Genomic DNA, 18,479 nt, shown 5'->3' on the forward strand with positions numbered 1-18,479 from the left:
AGCGTAGTGAACTAAACAGACATCAAAATCAATCATATGAAGCAATTAGCCACGTACATTTGAGAGGAAAAAAAGGAATCATGGATCAAAGTCGTGCTGAAAGTTTATTATCATGTTGTATAACCAGTGGATTAGGTAAGAAAGTTGATTGATGAAAATTTTCCAACAGAACGTGAACGCAGCAACAAGCTACTTCCGTTCTACGGTTGTCGTGACGTCATAACGTAGACAGGCTGCCGGAAGCGTAGTCTTTCTCACGTTCCTTTTATTTATTATCACGTTTTTAAAGACTGAAGAATCTTCGGTCCGTTTCGTGAGAATTTACAATATTGGATCATTATTCTGCCGAGGAAGATCAGTTTAATCGTGGAGCAGAAACGACGTCTTTCGGTGACTTTATCTCACACACGGTAACATATGGAAAAAAAACCCCGACGTTTGTAAAATAACACGGTTTTTTATTAAATCAGCTGATGTTGACCATCATTAATATATTAATTTATTGTCCATGTGACGTGTTCAGTTCGTCAGGGTTGTTTTACTGAACGGTGTTAGCTGATATAACGGCGGTTAAATGGAAAATAAAATGTCATTTTATGAAAATGCTACAACAGAATGTAGAGCTGAAACCATTATTATATCAGTAAAACAGTTTTGATGAATTGATTTATTCTTCCTGCTTCTCTCATGTAAACATTCAGTGACTGCAAATGTGTTATTATTATTATTATTATTTTATGCTGTAGTTCAAACAGTAAATCTGAGGCATCTTTAATATAAAATTTTTATAAATAAATACTCTTAGTCTTATCTTTCAAGATGAGTTAGTTTATCATAATTGGTGATGATTGTCAGTTCATTAATCTGACTTGTTAAATGTCTCTGGCCTGTGTTTTTCTACTTCCATCAAAGGATTGTTAGTTTGCACATATTGACAACATTTTTGTACTTAAAACATACTTTTCCTTTTGACCCGAATCTGAAAAATACAGTCTGTCACAGTTTTCAGAGGGAGGTTTCCACTGATCAGCAGTTGGATTTTTTTCTTCTTGTCATAAAAAATTAATTTTGTACCTGTTTATTTGTAGTTATTTCAGATAACCTTCAATTTTCAGTTATAAAACTGTCATGCAGGTGTCGCTATATTATTCTTTTTTTGTTTCTCTCAGTTCCATAACAAAGCACCTTAATTGCTATTCAGGCAGCAACAGTTCATTTAATCACAGCCTGTGAAGAATTTCTCCATCTTGAAGTTGAACCCACTCATTCACCTGCACATCTGTCCTGTTAATATCTAGTCATATGTAGTAATTATTGTTTAAAAGGAAAAGCCAATCAGAGGCATGATAATGGTACACTGGATGATGCGATTGGCTCCAGTTTGTCCATTTGTTGTGTTCTGGGAACAAGGTTTTAGAAACCTGCAGTAATTTTACGTCTATTTCCTTTCAGACAGAAAAGCATCACAAACTGTAGGTGGGATCACAACCTGAGCTCTGGCACCATGAGGTGACGACTGTGGTGTGTTGTACTTTTGTCGATGTGGACACATGGCAAGGTAAGAAAGTGATAGTCTGCGTGTGAAATGTCCTGATGTTTGGAGCACCGCAGTGTGCACCGAGTTTCAGACCTCAACAGATGTTCTGCATTGGAAGAAAGAAGGAGGCATTAATGTCATTAATGCTCAGGTGTGCACCTCCTGGTTTGATTTGTGTTTACTGATTTGCCTGTAACGTGTCATGTGTTGGTCGTAGGATCACTCTGTCCTGCCTGCCGGCCTCCTGTTGGTGCAGCGTGTCCCTCTTTTCTCTGGGCTGTGCTCCCAGGCAGAGGCTCATCCTGCTGCTCCTGCTGCTCATCACCTCCACTGTCCTGCTCCTGGGAACCTACCAGAAGCAGCTGTGGGCACCTCAGCGGCTCCCAGGGGCCAGAGGCAACAAGTGAGCAGATCTTATGGTGGTAGAAAAGAGCTTCAAGTAAAGGCCCCAGAAATCTTAAAAACATTAATACAATACAGATTGTTTTGATTTAGTGATGTCTAAAAAAAAGACAAATTGTGGTTTAAATTGACTTCAGTTCTATTTAAAATGACTTTAAAGCAGCATAATCACAATGAATGGTTTAAAATGAGATTTCAAATTGAAATTTCTCCTTGTTTAAAACATTTTAAAACCCATTCAAAATAAGATTAAAATGTACTTAAAATCATTAAAAAAACAAAACAATTTAAGCCATTGTCAAGCTGCAGTTTCTTTTTGATCTTTCCATAAATTATTAAATTTTTAGCATCACTTGTCAATCACGTTTGAAGATAATTGATCATCGTTTCTTGTTAATTAATCATTTAAGTGTTTAGTGGAACAGCTGTATGTTGGTTACAAAGTAACGTTTGTTTACATGGTCAAACAAATAAAGTACAACTACCAATCAGAAAAAAGTTGAGACTATATGGAAAATACAACTAAAAGAAAACAAAAAACAGTTATTCTTGCATTTAATTTATTATTTCATTGCAGACAGTATGAACCCACGATATTTCGTTTATTGTTTTTTTCCTGGTCAACATCATTTCATTTGTTTATATTCATCTGTTCCTGCAATGAAATAGAAAAGAAAGTAAAGTAAATGCAAGTATCACTGCAGTTTTTTTGTATTTTTATTTTTTTGTATTTTCAATATCAACCCAATTTTGTATGATTTATGGTTGTAAAATAAAATCAACAGCATGAGAACCATCAGTCACTGTTATGATGTTACTTTTGTAAAAACTACTTTGTAAAAAGTGGCATGATGTTTTATCACATTTCTGTTAATTAGAATGTGCAGAACTCCATCAAAGCTAATAATTAATTCAAGGGGAAAATGTCCTGTTAGTGGTCCTTGATCCAGATTCACTCTACAATTTAATGGGTTCTTTGTGGCCCCTGAGCCACTGCTGCACCACGTTTCATGAAAATCAGCCTGGTCCATCCTGCTGAAAAACAAACAAGCAATGAAGCAAAAAAGCTTTTAAAAGTAAAAGATATAAAGAGGAAATGTGAAAAGAAGCTAGAAAAGAGCTTCGTGGCTCAATTCCGTATTTTTTGTGGATACCTGTAATTTGTTGTTGTGTGTTTGTTCGTCTGCAGGTACCTGTCCATAGCGGAGTCCATGGAGGCGACTGACGTCAGAAATCCCGTTCTGAATTATGGGATTGTGGTGGACTGTGGCAGCAGCGGCTCTCGGGTGTTTGTGTACTACTGGGCCCCCCACAGCGGGAACCCCCACACGCTGTTGGACATCAGACAGATGAGAGACCGCGACCACAAGCCCGTCGTTAAGAAGATCAAACCTGGTAAGGATTTGGTTAGTCTGCACTGTGCTTTTTCAGCGGTCATCATATTTTATCACTTGTTCTCTTTGTTAAAACGCCAAATGCGGATTTGTTTCTTGGGTAAATGTGAATTTTCATATGTAACACTTGTAATCACACAGTCAGTGCAGTATTGTTGCAGGTTGTAACCGTTGATAGTGTCGTAGTTTATGAGACGACCAATAAGCACCAACAGTGTGCAGCATTTAACACTTCCACAGTGGGACGAGAACCCTGCACCTCTTGTGGTTTTATTTCATTGTCAACAATTACCTGCTGCATGCAACTTGTGTTTATTACAGTTTATATACGGTAAATACTTGCAAGATTTTTGGTGCATGTGTGGCAGACCCATAAATATTCATCAGTGCAAAAAGTGCACACAAGCACACACATAAAGCTGAGCACATCATGTACTGTGCAAATCTTAACCATCTCATGATAATGTAACTATGTGGAAAGAACATGTATGGACTTTAAAAATAAAGCCATGAATACAAAGTCATGATACACCAAAAAGCTGAAGTTTGAACAAGTTTTTCATTCCGATTGAGTTCTTTTTATTCTCAGTTTGTTTGCTGATGATATACAGCTGTATAATGATGCATGAGTGTAACCACTGTGGTCGACCTGTCATTGTATTATGGAGAAGTATTTTATAGATACATTAGGATTCCAGCAGTGCATTCAGGGTTCAAGTCACATTAGTGGAAGCAACCTGGATTTGGTCTTAGTTCGTTGTGTTACTGCCTCAAATAGTGACACTGTGTTTCTTGCGTCAGTGGAAACAAAAGTGAAATTTCTCAAGAATAATAATAAAAATATCTGATGTTACACAGTAGTTTAATTGCATCTTGTAATATATTCCTGATCTCATTTTGTTCCAGGTATCTCCACGCTAGCCCACGCGCCGGCGTCGGCAAATGACTACCTCCATCCTCTCCTCAGCTTTGCAGCTGCTCACGTCCCCCCCAAAAAGCACAAGGAGACGCCGCTCTACATCCTGTGCACTGCTGGCATGAGGCTGCTGCCGGAGAGGTAGGCGCCGAAGAACTGATTAATGGCATAGTTGTAAACGCTATTAGTAGCATAGTTGTAAATGCAGTGTGTAGTGTGCACGTTCTGGTTTGAGTCTCATGTTTCGTCACTGTGCTTCTGTAGCAAGCAGGCGGCCATCTTGGAGGACCTGGTCACTGACGTTGCTCTGGAGTTTGACTTCTTGTTTTCCCGTTCACATGCTGAGGTCATCTCTGGAAAACAGGAAGGTCAGGTGACATGCTGTTGCTATTAGTTACTGATTTGGTTTTGAGTGTTTAAGTTGAAGAAACGCAGAGTGTGTCGGGAATAAAAACACATGGCATGAGCTCACTTCTTGTTTTGTTTTTGTTTGTCACTGGCATGCCATGTTCCTGCCACCCTCAGGTGTGTACGCATGGATCGGGATCAATTTTGTGTTGGGCCGCTTTGATCATGCTGATGAGGGTGAGTTCTTTTAGAAATTTTCTTTTTGTTTTTGAAGGATTCTTTTTCATGTCTTTTTTCCAGCTATACTCAATGTTTAAATGTGCTTGACTTATTCTGCCTTCGAGGACAAGTACACAAATTTAATCCCATAGCAACACTGATAGCGAACCTGACAAACTGCAAACTACAAACTAATGATTGGAGTCATTAATGAGTTATTCTGTAAAATCTTACAAAATAAAGAAATAGTTCATCAAAAATTTACAAAACCTAATGAAACATTCTCAAATGTTTAATTTAAAATGACATAATACATAGAAAAGCAACAAATTGTCACATGTCAGAAGGTGGAACCAAAGAGAATGTTTTGCATGTTTTCTCAATGTAGAGATTTATTTTTAGAAAATTTAATATGAAGGAGCATGAATTAATTTAAAAAAATTGATGTCATAACAAATTAAAAAATACTTCCTTGTGCGTTTCTCAGCGGACGCCACAGTTGAGGTGACAACAGGGTTGCAGAACCAGCAGCCAATCAGCAGGAGGCGCACAGTGGGCATCATGGATATGGGCGGAGCTTCCCTGCAGATTGCCTACGAGGTGCCCAGTGCCATCACGTTCGCATCACCCCAAGAAGTAAGAAAGCATGTCGACGTAATTGAGCTAAGATGTTAACGTGTTGTTTATTTATAATATTTCTTTTGCACTTTAAATTCTGACATTTCTAAACACGCTGAAATATCAGACGGCAGTGGAGAAATTTGTCATAGTGAAAAGAATCCAAAGAAGAGCTGAAACAATAAGAGTTGCACCACCAGGTGGCGCTCTCTACCATCAGACTGATCCAGAAGAATCCCTTTAAAACTTAGAGACTTTTACGTTTCGTAAAAGATTAAATAGATTTTAAAAAGTACTCCAACGTTAATCATTTTGAGAGATGAACCTTTAGTGAATCAACTGACTCGTGAATCAACCTGAAAATAATTATGTGATAATAATTCATCAGATCTGACGGGATCGGACGTGCACCGAGCAGATTAGCTGCATCTAATAATTCACGTCAGGCATGAAAAAATAAAAAGTACTAAAGCTTGACCCTTTAATGGTCAATGTAACCTTTTTGGTGGAGCGCATTGACCTTGACGTGAGGATATGAAAGGGTTAAGTGGGAACCAGTCGGAACTCTGCTGCTCGGGTTGTTCTTTCACATGACGTCTGGCTCTGTCGCTGCAGGAGGAGGCAGCAAAGAGCGTGCTCGCCGAGTTTAATCTGGGCTGTGATGTGGAGCACACACAGCACGTCTACAGAGTCTACGTCACCACCTTCCTGGGCTTTGGAGGGAACATGGCCCGGCAGCGATACGAGGACCAGCTGCTCAACGACACAATGACCAAGAACAGGTAGAACTTAACTTATAGCTGGAATTAATAGTGTCTGAAAACTCTGTTTCATGGTGGAGATCCAGTTTTATCTTCTTAAACACGTGGAACTACATTTGAAGCTGAACCCAGGTGTTTATAATACTGCGTACAGTTTTAGTGTTTTATGCAGCATCACGTACTTAAAGGTGACATGTTCCCTAATTTTAAACTATGATGACGATGACATCACTTCACCTCTTGTTCTTATTGTTAATGTCCAAGGGGTGATGGGGTCCCAGCCATGCTTGACAGCATTGTAAACAGTACCATTGAAGCACCCTTTGCACGATGACACCATTTCCAACAGCAAAAGTATTTTTGCCTCGTTTACACTGTAAAATAAATTTTTTGTAGCTGCAAAAATAAGAGCCACTGATAGGTTTGTGACAGGCTCATATCAGTAAATCCTGACACTTGTACCAAAGACATCCAGTCATTGCCTGAGGTCACTAGTTAGCATTCAAGTCTCACAATCATACATTAAGAAAAGAAGAATTAGGAACCTAAAGACTTGGACCTTCATTCTGGGCATCACCAAACACCTCTGTCCAGTCACCGCGTGACCCCATAAGCTCTTCCCAGGTGTATCTCAACCTCAGTGTCTGAGGACGCAGAGACATGAATGTCTTTACAAGACCAACACTTTTGCCCCATACAGATAACCGTCTGAGGGCCGAATCCAGGAAGTTATTGAAATACTGAACTAAAAATAAGATCAGTGACTTCCTGGATTTGGCAAATGTCGGACTCTGAATCCTTATTCAGCATTCCAAGTACCACAATGGATTCCACAAACATCACAGCGTCATCTGCAAAGTCAGTCACAGCTCACCAAGTTGGAGCTAAAAGCTAAAGTCTGTTTATCTTAAATGTTTCTGTTTGTCCAGGTTGCTAACCACACAGAGCGGTCTGAGTGAGGACAAACCGTACCTGGATCCCTGCCTGCCTGTCGGTCTGTCTGACACGGTAGTCCGGGACAACGTCACGTTGTACCTGAGGGGTCAGGGTGACTGGCCTCAGTGCCAGGAGGCTGTACGGCCCTTCCTGGGCCTCCACAACGGCACCATGGCACCACGCGGCTTCTACCAGGTACCAGGTTTCACCCGTCCTTGTCTCTGATCTCACGCCCAAGCTAGCTCCAACGTGCTTCAGTTAGCTTAGAGGAAACCAGTTTTCTCAGGCTAATTTCGGTGTTCAGTTCCAGGAAGCTTCACAAATGCAGAATCCCAGATTGACCAGGGTTATTTTGTTATCTTCTAAATGATGTCTTCAATCTGAGACGTGTTATTGTAACTTTATGCTGTTATTGTGCCCCCCCCCCCCAGGCTCCAATCAATTTCAGTAACAGCGAGTTCTACGGCTTCTCTGAGTTTTATTACTGTATGGAGGACGTGCTGCGGATTGGAGGGCAGTACCACAGCGAGAAGTACTCCCGAGCAGCCACGGTAATAATTACATATCTGTTCCGCACAGCATGCAAATCGGAGATATTCTGAAACTGGTTTTGGATTATATCGTAAATCTGCTGCTGCTCTTCCAGAAATGGTCACATTTGGGAGTTTGTCCCCGTTAGCATTCTGTGCATAACACATTGTTTCTCTTTGTTTGGTCAAAGGTTTACTTTGTGATTTTGCTTTGTTCTTCAGGAGTATTGCGCCACCAAGTGGTCAACTCTGAAACAGCGGCTGGACAACAAGCTTTTCTCCCAGCAGGCTGATTTCAGCAGACTCAAGTAAGATCAGCATCCTGCAGTCTTCATCCTACATGCTTCTTGTGTTTTCTGTTGGAATTTGTGCTCCTGTAGGCGGCGCTGTTCAGCTTTCTTACTTCAGTCATGACAATTAATGCTCTCTCTGGCTAAATGTGTGATGCAGCAACTTAAAACTGGAAATGAAGATTTAATCTTGTGTGGATTGAAACTAACTCGGTATATTTGAGTGTATTACCTCTGATGGTCGGGTCAGGGAGCACGTGCTGGTGCTGTGTGTCACCACATCCACCATACCATGGAACCACTTTGGGTTGTGGATGGCAATCACCCAGGTAGACAACCGGTCCATGTTCACCTCTGGAAAATTTAAAGCTGGTTTATGATCTCCCACTGTGTTGGTTGGCCAGCAGCTGCTTGTCTGTCTGGAATTTGAAGTCCTAAAGGACCTTTAATTCAACAACCTTTGGGGTCGTCTCCCATCAGGACTTGGGGACTTTGAATCTGATGTTCCTTTACACCAGAGGTCTCAAACCGGTTCCAGAAAGGGCCGAGAGGGTGCAGGCTTTCTGTGCAACCACCCACTCCAGCAGGTGATTTCACTGATTAACATCACTTTGAGCAGGTGAAATCAGTTAATCAGTGAAATCACCTGCTGGAGTGGGTGGTTGCACAGAAAGCCTGCACCCTCTTGGCCCTATCTGGAACCGGTTTGAGACCTCTGCTTTACACTATTCCCACCACTTGGTTGTGCCTTTTGGTGATCACTGTCCCAGTTTGCTATGTGCTGGAATGTCTCTGGGACACAGTTGCACAGTTTATAACTTGGGTCCTGTCGCTGTGGTGGACTCCTGCCTCCACGGATCTGGTGCTTAGGGCTTGTTCTTGTGCTGCCATGATCAGAGCCTCTGTGCTGTCCTTTTCTAGCCACTGGTAAGGTGTCTTGCTGTCAGGCACCTCCTCTATCTGTTGATGGTACATCCAACGGAGGGGCTTGGTCTTCCTTGTGTTCCTTGTCACCGTCTGTCTTCAGCTGTCTGAGGAATTCTTGTAGCAGCTGATGTATATGTGTGTATGTCAGGAGGTGGTTCTGTGGGGTAGGAGATGGTCTGTCTGTATATACATAGACTGGGGTTCCATTTCAGGTGTGCGGTCCAGGCACAAGACACTCGACCAGCTTCGTCTGGGTGATTAAACTGCATTTGACTGGTGTAACCAAAGCATGTTTCATGGAAATGGGTTCATTACTTTTTGAGTCATTCTGCTAATTTGGAAGGACATTTGTCTGGACGTATTGTTCACCTTCTCCTCTGCGACTTGTTGCCCTGCACAGGTTCCAGTGCTTTAAGTCGGCCTGGATGCACGAGGTTTTACACTCGGGTTTTCGATTTCCCACCAACTACTCAAGTTTGCAAACCGCCCAGCTCGTTTACGACAAGGAGGTCCAGTGGACGCTGGGAGCCATCCTGTACAAAACCCGATTCCTGCCGCTCAGGTGAGGGTGCCGCTGCACCACACAGAGCCACACATAACAGGCATGTTATCTCAGTGCCAGAGTGCAGTTCTGAGTGTTTGACGTCTCACCGGTTGTCTCCAGAGACCTGCAGCAGGAGACGTTACGTCAGACTCACCACGGCTGGCTGCGCTCCTCCTTCGTCTACAACCACCACCTGTTCTCCCTCTGCATCCTGGTGGTGGTGCTCGCCATCCTGCTCTACATCCTGCGCCTGCGGCGGATCCACCAGAGGGAGCAGCGCCAAGCCGAGGCCCTCAACCTCCTGTGGGCCGAGGAGGGAGAGAGTCTCCTCGCTTGAACCACTGGGCGAGTGCAACGACAAGAACCTGCAGGGTCCGTGTCCAGATCAGCCCTGGAGTTTCTGTCATCGTGGTAACACGATGGTCTTATTTAATGATGTGTGTGGCAGCTGAGAGTTTGAGGACAGAAAAGGGAAAAGCTCAAAACTCGTTTGAACTTTGGATGGAAAAAAAAAAAACCTTCTGCACTACAAACTCTTCATGACCAGTTTCTTTAAACATTCTGCTCAAGTAAACCTGCTGAGTCTAACGGACTTTGCGCTAGTTCATGTTTTCAGCGTGCAATCTGTAGTTTGTGGGTTTCATCAGTGGACATACTTTTCAGTGGTTCTGGGTCTGCGGGGGGCGGAGCTTGCAGCGGTGAAAGCCAGCGATTGCTCAGATGCTAGTACTCAATCATCCAGCCCCGCCCTCTGAAAAGAGGGTCTGGATCCATGTTTGGTTATCGACTGTGAGGAGGCGGTAACCGAGCCACGGATTTCTAAACGTGAACAATGGCAGCTGATTGGCTGAGAGCTGCTGCGCCACAATTGTGATGCGATTGTCGCACTTAGAGTACAAGATTATTTTGGCCATGAAAACTGGAAGAATCATCAAATATGGAATATTTTAAAAGCTAGATGTTGTGGTTATTGTTGAAAACCAGAGAAAATTGTTGCTCAGTTGTTGCAGCTTCCTGTAGACCACAGCGCCCTCTGGTGGTGTGGTGGTATGTCTGATTCCAGTGGAGTTCTCACAGACTCCGCTCGAGGTGCTTGTGAAAGAACTAGAGCACCGACTCATGATAGAACGCATTCGTATCATAAGTCTGCCACCAGGTGGCGCCATCAGGCATCACTCAGGTCCAGATGTGCTTCCCAACAATGCAAAAAGCAGTACATGAATTTATCTTGGCAAAATTATGAAAATAAATTCACTAGCAGCATTTAACTACAAATGGATTTGAGATGAAAGTAGATTTTCTCGACAATTTGAACTGGAAAATGTTCGTCTGTGCAAAAACTTTGTAAATCTGTTGTGCATGTTTGGGAAGACAAATATTTCAAAATCGACGGCAGAACTTTGCTATTAAACTGGAACAAAATTCGAAAATATTTTACTGCATTTAGTAATACAACCTGTTTCAAGTGCAGCAGTTTTTTTTATTTAAAAAAGTTGACGTTGCCCATTTGGTCGCACTACTTCCTCATTTTCTGCCGTTTATCTAAATCCAGATTGCAGTGGAATTAGACGAAGCAGCTCATCCCACGCTTCCCTGTCCTCAGCTAAATCAGTGGTCTCTCTTTTTCAAAAAAAAATTAAATCAAAGTAAACTTAGAGCTGTTTTCAGTTATCTATTCCACAGCCGTACTGTTAAAAGCTACAGTGTGTCGTGTTTCAGGGGCTTTTATTAGCAGAAATGTCGTATAGAATTCATAACAATTATTATTGTTTCTTGAGTTTAGAATTAATCTTTTGTCTACACGTGAGAGTTCCCCCTCATAGAGGCCACCGTGTTGATACAGTAGCCCAAAAGGGACATAGTTATATGGCTTTTTGCTGGTTGCTAGTGTGGGCTAACGACTGAGAACCGTTTTAGTCAAATGGAGACTCATACATGTTCCTTATCACAAGAAAATGCCAGAGAGCCGGAACCCTCGTCGCCAAAGACACAAAAAAGTGAACGGAAACAAAATTAGAATCTGGAACAACAAAACACAGTCTGCAGTCTCACCACTAGAGGACGCTAAAGCACACACACTGTGGCTTTATATTCCCGTAATATTGCCAAGACACTTCCATGTCACTGTTAGCGTGCATGACGGCGCTTCAAAGCCTCATCGCTTTAAAACATGAACGCGTTTCTCTTTACTGTTTGTGAATTATATGTAGAAAAAGAGATTAATCGCAGGGAGACAGAGGATGAAAAGTTTTAACCACACAGTCGGTACTTTGTGTCCTAAAAACGGTTCATCTTCTCAGGATGATTTTTCTTGCAGGTTTAAAGCCGCGGCCTCCGGAGGAGCTTTGATATTTGAATTCTACTGTTGTCCTGCCAAAAAAATCTCGTCCACGGCGGAATTTATCAGCCGAGGAGCAGCCAGGAGGCTTTTTAGCTGTAAAGAAAATCAGCCGAGCGCTGTGTTTAGATGAAAGCAGGTGAAGGCCCTGAAGCCCAAATCAGGCAGAAGCAGTTGGATTTCTGTACACATGAAAGAAAAGAACTTTTTTTTTTTTTAAATGGATGGATGTTGGAAAATGGAAAAAATAAATCCCAATATATGTGAAACGCTTTAAAGCCGTTGTTGAGCAACACAAACCTTCAACACAAAGGAAAATGTTCTTTTATCGTCTGCCGTTTTTGTTTGCTGCCTGCAGAAACTGTGACGATGCAACTGTGCATCTGATTGTGAGAGTTTTATGTGTGAGATCGTCTGTAATAATAATAATGATCTTCTGCACCCTGTCTGTGCACAGGATCGTACAAAAGGTCATTTAACTGATTTTAACTTTATATGTTGCAAGAGTGAATTTTGTCTTTAACAATGGAATTTTTCCCTTCAACAAAGGAATTATGTAGTTGGGCAGCATGGTGGCTTAGTGGTTAGCACTGTCGCCTCACAGCAAGAAGGTCATGGGTTTGATTCCCACCTGTGGCCTTTCTGTGTGGAGTTTCTCCCCATGTTTGTGTGGGTTCCCTCCGGGGGCTCCGGCTTCCTCCCACATCCACACAGGTTAGGTGGGTTGGACATTTTAAGTTTGTTTGTCTGTATGTGGCCCTGCGACAAACTGGCGTCCTGTCCAGGGTGCACCCCGTCTCACACCCTATGACAGCTTGGATAGCCCCCCCCCATGACCCTTAATTGGAGTAAGCAGGTACATAAAATGGGAGGATGGAATTGTGTAGTTTTAAATTGGCTAAAAACACCAAAACTCATTTAAAATGTAAAAAATGGGAACTTAGCAGCTGTTTGCAAAATATCGTCCAGAAACCAGTGACTTTAAAAAAAAAGTTGTTTTATAAGAAATCTCACAACAAATCTGTAATGTTGATTTCACGGCAAAATTCAGAGTTCTCCAAATTGGTTATTTAAATTTTTTTCTCATCTTTCTTCCAATAAAATTGCAATTAGCTGCAGAATTTCACACCATATTTTACTGTAATTGGCTGTGATAAATTTTTTTTTCACAGAGATTGCCCCTAGGTGGCGATATATTTGGGTACCCAGTGCAAATTTTAAGCGTTGTGCCGATGATCAATCAGAAGCCACCCTACTACTGCTCACCTTTGAGGTAGAAAAGAAAAGAAAAAAATCAAACTTTAGTGAAATAAAAACAACCGTTTTAAAAATACAAATCTAACCGCGAGTATTTAAAAAATTAAAGACACTACTAAATTAAAACAGATTTCAGTTTTTGACTTTTGACTCAGTACCTCAGAATTTGACTTAACACTGGCCAAATTTTTGTTTTTCCATTTCAACTTAAAAAAATATAAATACAAAATGCTCCCAAGATAAACAAAGGCATTAGATGAGCGATTCTCCACAATATGTGCATGCATTTTTTTTTCTCTTTTTTTCTTTTGGGACCATTGTGATTGAATCACTTCTCTACTGCTGCTGTTTTCGAAGATATTCTGTAAAATGTATTTTTGCAGACACTCATGACATCTCTTTGATGTTGTCATAACATCACGCATACCAGCTGATATGAGCTTAACATAGCCTTTCCAGCCGTATTGGTCAGAGATATATCTTGGAAAATGTTTTTCAGACTATATTTTTGACGACTTTTGACCGATCTGCTCCAAAAGTCAGTCATCTGGAGACACTCACTCAAGAAATATTCCTGCCAAGTTTGGAGAAAATCTGCTCACGTGTTTGTTATTTTCTACATAGACACACACCACTGATTACAATACCCGTTCTGTGGCAGGCCACACCCACGCTTAGCAGCAAATTTTGTAAAACATATTTGCATTTGGTTTTCTATTAAATACACGAGGATGAAAACTTAGCACTGGTTTAAAAACACAAAACCCAACAATAACACATTGCTGGGTGAGTTCATACCCAAGACGGGACCGACCTTAGAGCGAGTCTCTTCAGATCTGGGCATCGTGCAATGCTGAATATTAATTCACATAATGGGAAACTTGACTTTTTATGTTTGTAATTAATGTGAAAAGGAATCATTTCAGAAGAATAAAGTCACAATGTTTTTAAAATCAAACTGGTTTGGCCTCTTCTGTTTTACTGTTACAAACGTTTGTGTCCACCCCAAATTTTTAACATGTACACCAGGTTCCATCTTCTCTCAAAGTTCACAACAAATGTGCTCATTAGTTTTATTTATTGAATAAATAAATCAATCAATGTGACATCAGTGGAGCCACGTAGTGCTCTAACCCAGACTGACCTTTAGGCGGTGCTGTTTCTCAATTAAGAACTACCCTGGAGAATATGCACGTCATTAATATGCCCGCTGGCAGGTGGTGCTGTGGAGCTGGAAAGACATTTTTGCTGCAAGTTTAATGACAAAAAGGCAAGATTACTTTTTTGTTAACCACATTCAAAGCACAACTGAGACTAATTTTATTTTAAAAATATACTTTAATACAACAGCTGCATATAAATATTAAAATATACATTATACAGGTGTACAGTACACTCACACAAAACCAAAACAAGAAAATATTAGGATTCTATTTGTACGGCACTTCTTGAATTTTTTTTTCTTTTATTTTTGGACTATTTTCTTAAAGGTTACTTACTGACAAAGGAGTTGTACATAAAGATGTGTTAATGCGTTAACAGGTCCATAGTATTATTGTGGTTAGAGAACAACAGAGGGTAGAACAGGAGGTTAGGGGGAGGCAGGTTGCTGTACACAGTATACAACACAACTGTGTGGAATGTTCTAGAATCTCTTAGTATTCTCCGATTTGTATTTTTTGGATGCATTTGTTTCCCCCCTCCAGTCTTTACTAGTTTCATCTGTGATCCAACATCTTTCCTTTTCAGGCTCACATTCATGACTAAAGCCACATAAAAATTTGTTTCCCTGTCAAATTATTTCCCACAGCCCTGACATTTGTACCAAAGTTGCGGTTTTGGTTCATTGTAAAAATGGTAAACATCATAGCTAACGTAGCATAGCATGGTAGACATCAACGCTAACGCTGCCATTTGCTGCAACTCAAAAATCAGAAGTCAGCTTTGTGTCATTCATATCCTCTGTTCCGAGTGAGATAAACATGGGAAAACGCAGACGGATTATTTAATCTGTTTTACCAAACAAAGACTTTTTTTTGTAAATAACATTTACTGTAGCAATTAACCAGATAGCTTGCTAGCTCAGCTGCTGTTACGCTGCATTCCAGAAAATCCAGAACTCAATTTTCTGATATTCTACTTCAAAATTGTATGATGCTCTGACTTAAATTCAGAAGCACTGTCATAATCAGATAACTGCTGCATAGATTCTTTTCCCCCAGTGTTACAATGAATTTAAGCTTTCCAAATACAACGAAATATCTCATGTATGCAGAATGAAATCAATGATGCTACTGTAGTTAGCTAGCATGGACTACGATGACACTTGTCAAGTCCATTTATCCTGAGGGCATACAGAAAACCTGCAGGCATAAAGTCTGAATTTTTAACAGGAATGCAGCATAATGTTCACGTAGGTCAGAAACGGGGAAATGTAAATGTGAAATTGTGCCAATTAACTTTACACATCTGAGCTAATGGAAGAAAACTAGAGAACAGCTAGTGGGAACCTTTATTATATCTACTATCTTTTTAGCTCATTACCTACCATGTACAAGCTTTCAAATAGCTAAAATTACAAATTTTCAATTCATTGTCATTTATATAGTGCCAAATCACAGCAAGGTTGCCTCAAGGTGCTTCACACAAGTAAGGTCTAACCTTATTAACCCCCAGAGCAACAGTGGTAAAGAAAAACTGCCTCTGAGGAAGAAACCTCAAGCAGAACAGACTCAAAGGGGTGACCCTCTGGCTTGGGCCACGATACAGACACAAATTACAGAACAATTCACAAAACGAATATACAGGAAATGTTGCCGGTGCACAGGACGGTTTCCGGAACAGACACCACACCCATCTCTGGATGGAGCTGCACCTCAAACAGAGAGATAAAAAAAAAAAAAAAAAAAAAAGCAGAATCAAGCATCGGAAAGACAACAAATGCAGTGTAATTTGTTAGCATTAAGCAACAAGAAAAACAGAATACTAAGGTGATCGCTGGCCACTAACCCTAAGCTTCACTAAAAGACCCAGAATTTAGGTAAAGCTGAGGCCGTGGCACGCTCCGTTTACTAATAAAATGAATTAAAAGAGTAAAAAGCATAGTAACATACTATGCCAACATGCTAGCCATACAAAAGGGAAAATAAGTGCGTCTTAAGTCTGGACTTGAAAGTCTCTACAGAATCTGACTGTTTTACCATGAGGTTTTAGCTTTAACCAGCTTCTACATCTCTATATTAATGTTTTAACAACATAAATATCTACATACTTAAAATTAGAAATATACCGTTTTATTACAGTTGCAGACTCTCAACGTGTTGAATCTGATAGCAGTGCCTAACTACGGCTAACTAGGTTTTCCATGTCTAGAACACGTATAGGTTCTGTGCTAACTTGAGGAGCAGGTTTGAGAACCACTGAATTTGGGTACCAGGAAACTTGCCCAAACTTCTGAAGGCAGAATCTTCAACATAAGTATTTTTCTGGCTGAAGACTCAATTCCAGCTTACGTAATAGTTTCTGCTTGGAAATTCTGTTTTCCTAAGTTCCACCGTAAAGCACCTTTTATACCTTACAGAGTTTGGTTGTGTGTTTTCTCGAGCACGATACGAAACAACTTATTTGTGTCTCGGGGGAAAGTTGGTCTGATGCGCGACACCACTTGGAGTAACTCACTTAAACCTGTGCCACGTCTGAACATGTTAAATTTTCTGGAGTTCAGTCAATCTCACAGCTACCGCGTTTGCCTCGTCTTTGGGTCAGCGCAGGATCAAAGCATGTCAGTGTCCAATTTCAGAAAGAATCACTCCAAGGTATCAGGAGGTGAGGACACAATGTGCGCCGCTCCTCCTTCGTGTCAGCCTGACCAGAGCGTGGGCGGGGCCATGAAGGCTTGTAGTCCACTGACTTCTGGAACAAAAACAAAACAACTTTTCCTGGCTTTTGCATAGGGGTGGACCTGCTTGGAAAAACATGGCGTCAAACACAACCAGGCAGGAGAGCTGTAACTTGTTGCCAAATGTAGCCAAACACGCCCAGGTCTAAGAACGCTTTAAATTTCTTTTAGTGCATCTTCTTGGAAAAACACGGGTAAGTTTGTATTACTAATAATATTGTTGATCATATGCTGTCCGACTGTTGTAACAGCAAACACGTTCCTGTCGGCTAATTTTGGAAATTTGTACTCGTATTCTGTCAGATTTGACTGTTTCAGTACCGGAGATCTTGTCCCCCCACCCCCCAAGTTCCAAGTACAGCTGAATGCAGAGTTGTAGATTTAAAAAAAAAAAAGTACAGGGCTGGGTACCACAAATCAACAGGGAAACACAATTCAGAGCGACACTGGCTTCATTTTAGCTCATTTGTCTCGTCAGAAATGAGCAGCTGATTTGTTCTCACACCTTCATCCACCTGAAGGTTTGTAGGAGGCAGCCAGCGGTGACACTCGGCTGTTTTTGCAGCAAACATTCTGATGGAAACAACCTGCACAGTAACAGGGTTCTGGAAGTGCTACGCCTGAACATCACGAAGTCGTGATGATATCGTTAATGACACCTGTATTCCTTTTACGGTGACATCGAAATGCTTGATGTGGAAAAGCCTCGACTGTAGTCCTCCCCTGCAGTTGTCAGCGTGAGACAGGAGAGAGGAGGTGGTGGAGGGGGATTAAAAGGTTTCAGATAAACTACCCCAAGGACCTGCTAAGTGCTCTGTCCCCTGGCCTCCTCCCTCCCTGAGGCCTAGCGCCTTTGAAACCAGAGAAGACCAAGTGTCTTCAACAATGTGAGCATCAGAGCAGAGTGGGGACAGACACCCAGAGGTCAACACTGTCCCAACCAGTGTAGTTTTACTTCAATCTGACACAACATTTGTCCACGTTTAATTGATTTTTCGAAGAAGATAGGCTTCATTATCAGTCTACCAGGTGAAGCCCTTATAGAGTCATGACCGGGCAGAGTTGTCCATAAGGTCCTGGTTCTTCTAGTCTTACTGTGAGACTCAACTGTGACCTAACATAATGACTGGATGTCTTTGGTAGAGGGTCTCTCTGGAGGATTCTTGGCTTCCACTGGAATGACTATGTCAAATGCGCAGTTAGTTAGGGAGACTCAGATGAGGCATAATACTTGCATTATCACATCATTTCTGCTACGACACGGCGGCCATGTGGCATAATTCCCTTCACATAATCCAGCATGCAGGTGCCTCATTATAGAGGACGCCAACAACTGGAAAAGGGAAAGTGGTCGCCCACAGTCCACCTGCCTATGGAAGATGGATATGTACTTTCCGGTGGCCTGCCTGGGTGGTTGCCATCCAGGACCCAAGATGGTTCCATGGTGTATGTGGTGGATACAGCGATGCTACCTGATCTAATTAACCAGTTGTCTTAGCTGTAGAGCCAACGTTCTGGCTTCAGTTTGGTATCTATAGAGCACCAACTATGGAACCAACTCATG

The 18,479-nt window shown here is 41.4% G+C and overlaps 1 protein-coding gene across 4 annotated transcripts; it reads left to right on the forward strand.

Moving 5' to 3' along the window:
• The first annotated feature begins 219 nt into the window (after positions 1-219).
• On the forward strand, positions 220-11,706 carry LOC117526020 (ectonucleoside triphosphate diphosphohydrolase 7-like). 4 transcript variants are annotated; one of them, XM_034188007.1, is made up of 14 exons: positions 220-410; positions 1,453-1,558; positions 1,755-1,940; positions 3,129-3,334; positions 4,240-4,390; positions 4,514-4,617; positions 4,775-4,834; positions 5,304-5,452; positions 6,050-6,216; positions 7,125-7,326; positions 7,563-7,682; positions 7,884-7,969; positions 9,279-9,440; positions 9,543-11,706. In XM_034188007.1, the coding sequence occupies exons 2-14, from the start codon at positions 1,551-1,553 to the stop codon at positions 9,757-9,759; spliced, it is 1,818 nt and encodes a 605-aa protein (XP_034043898.1). In that variant the 5' UTR covers positions 220-410; positions 1,453-1,550; the 3' UTR covers positions 9,760-11,706. The 4 variants fall into 4 exon arrangements, with proteins under 4 accessions (XP_034043898.1, XP_034043900.1, XP_034043897.1 ...); XM_034188009.1 differs by having other exon boundaries at positions 1,457-1,558; XM_034188006.1 differs by having other exon boundaries at positions 220-390.
• The last annotated feature ends 6,773 nt before the right edge of the window (positions 11,707-18,479 follow it).

Source organism: Thalassophryne amazonica, chromosome 15 (genome assembly GCF_902500255.1).
Source record: "Thalassophryne amazonica chromosome 15, fThaAma1.1, whole genome shotgun sequence".
Taxonomy (NCBI): domain Eukaryota; kingdom Metazoa; phylum Chordata; class Actinopteri; order Batrachoidiformes; family Batrachoididae; genus Thalassophryne; species Thalassophryne amazonica.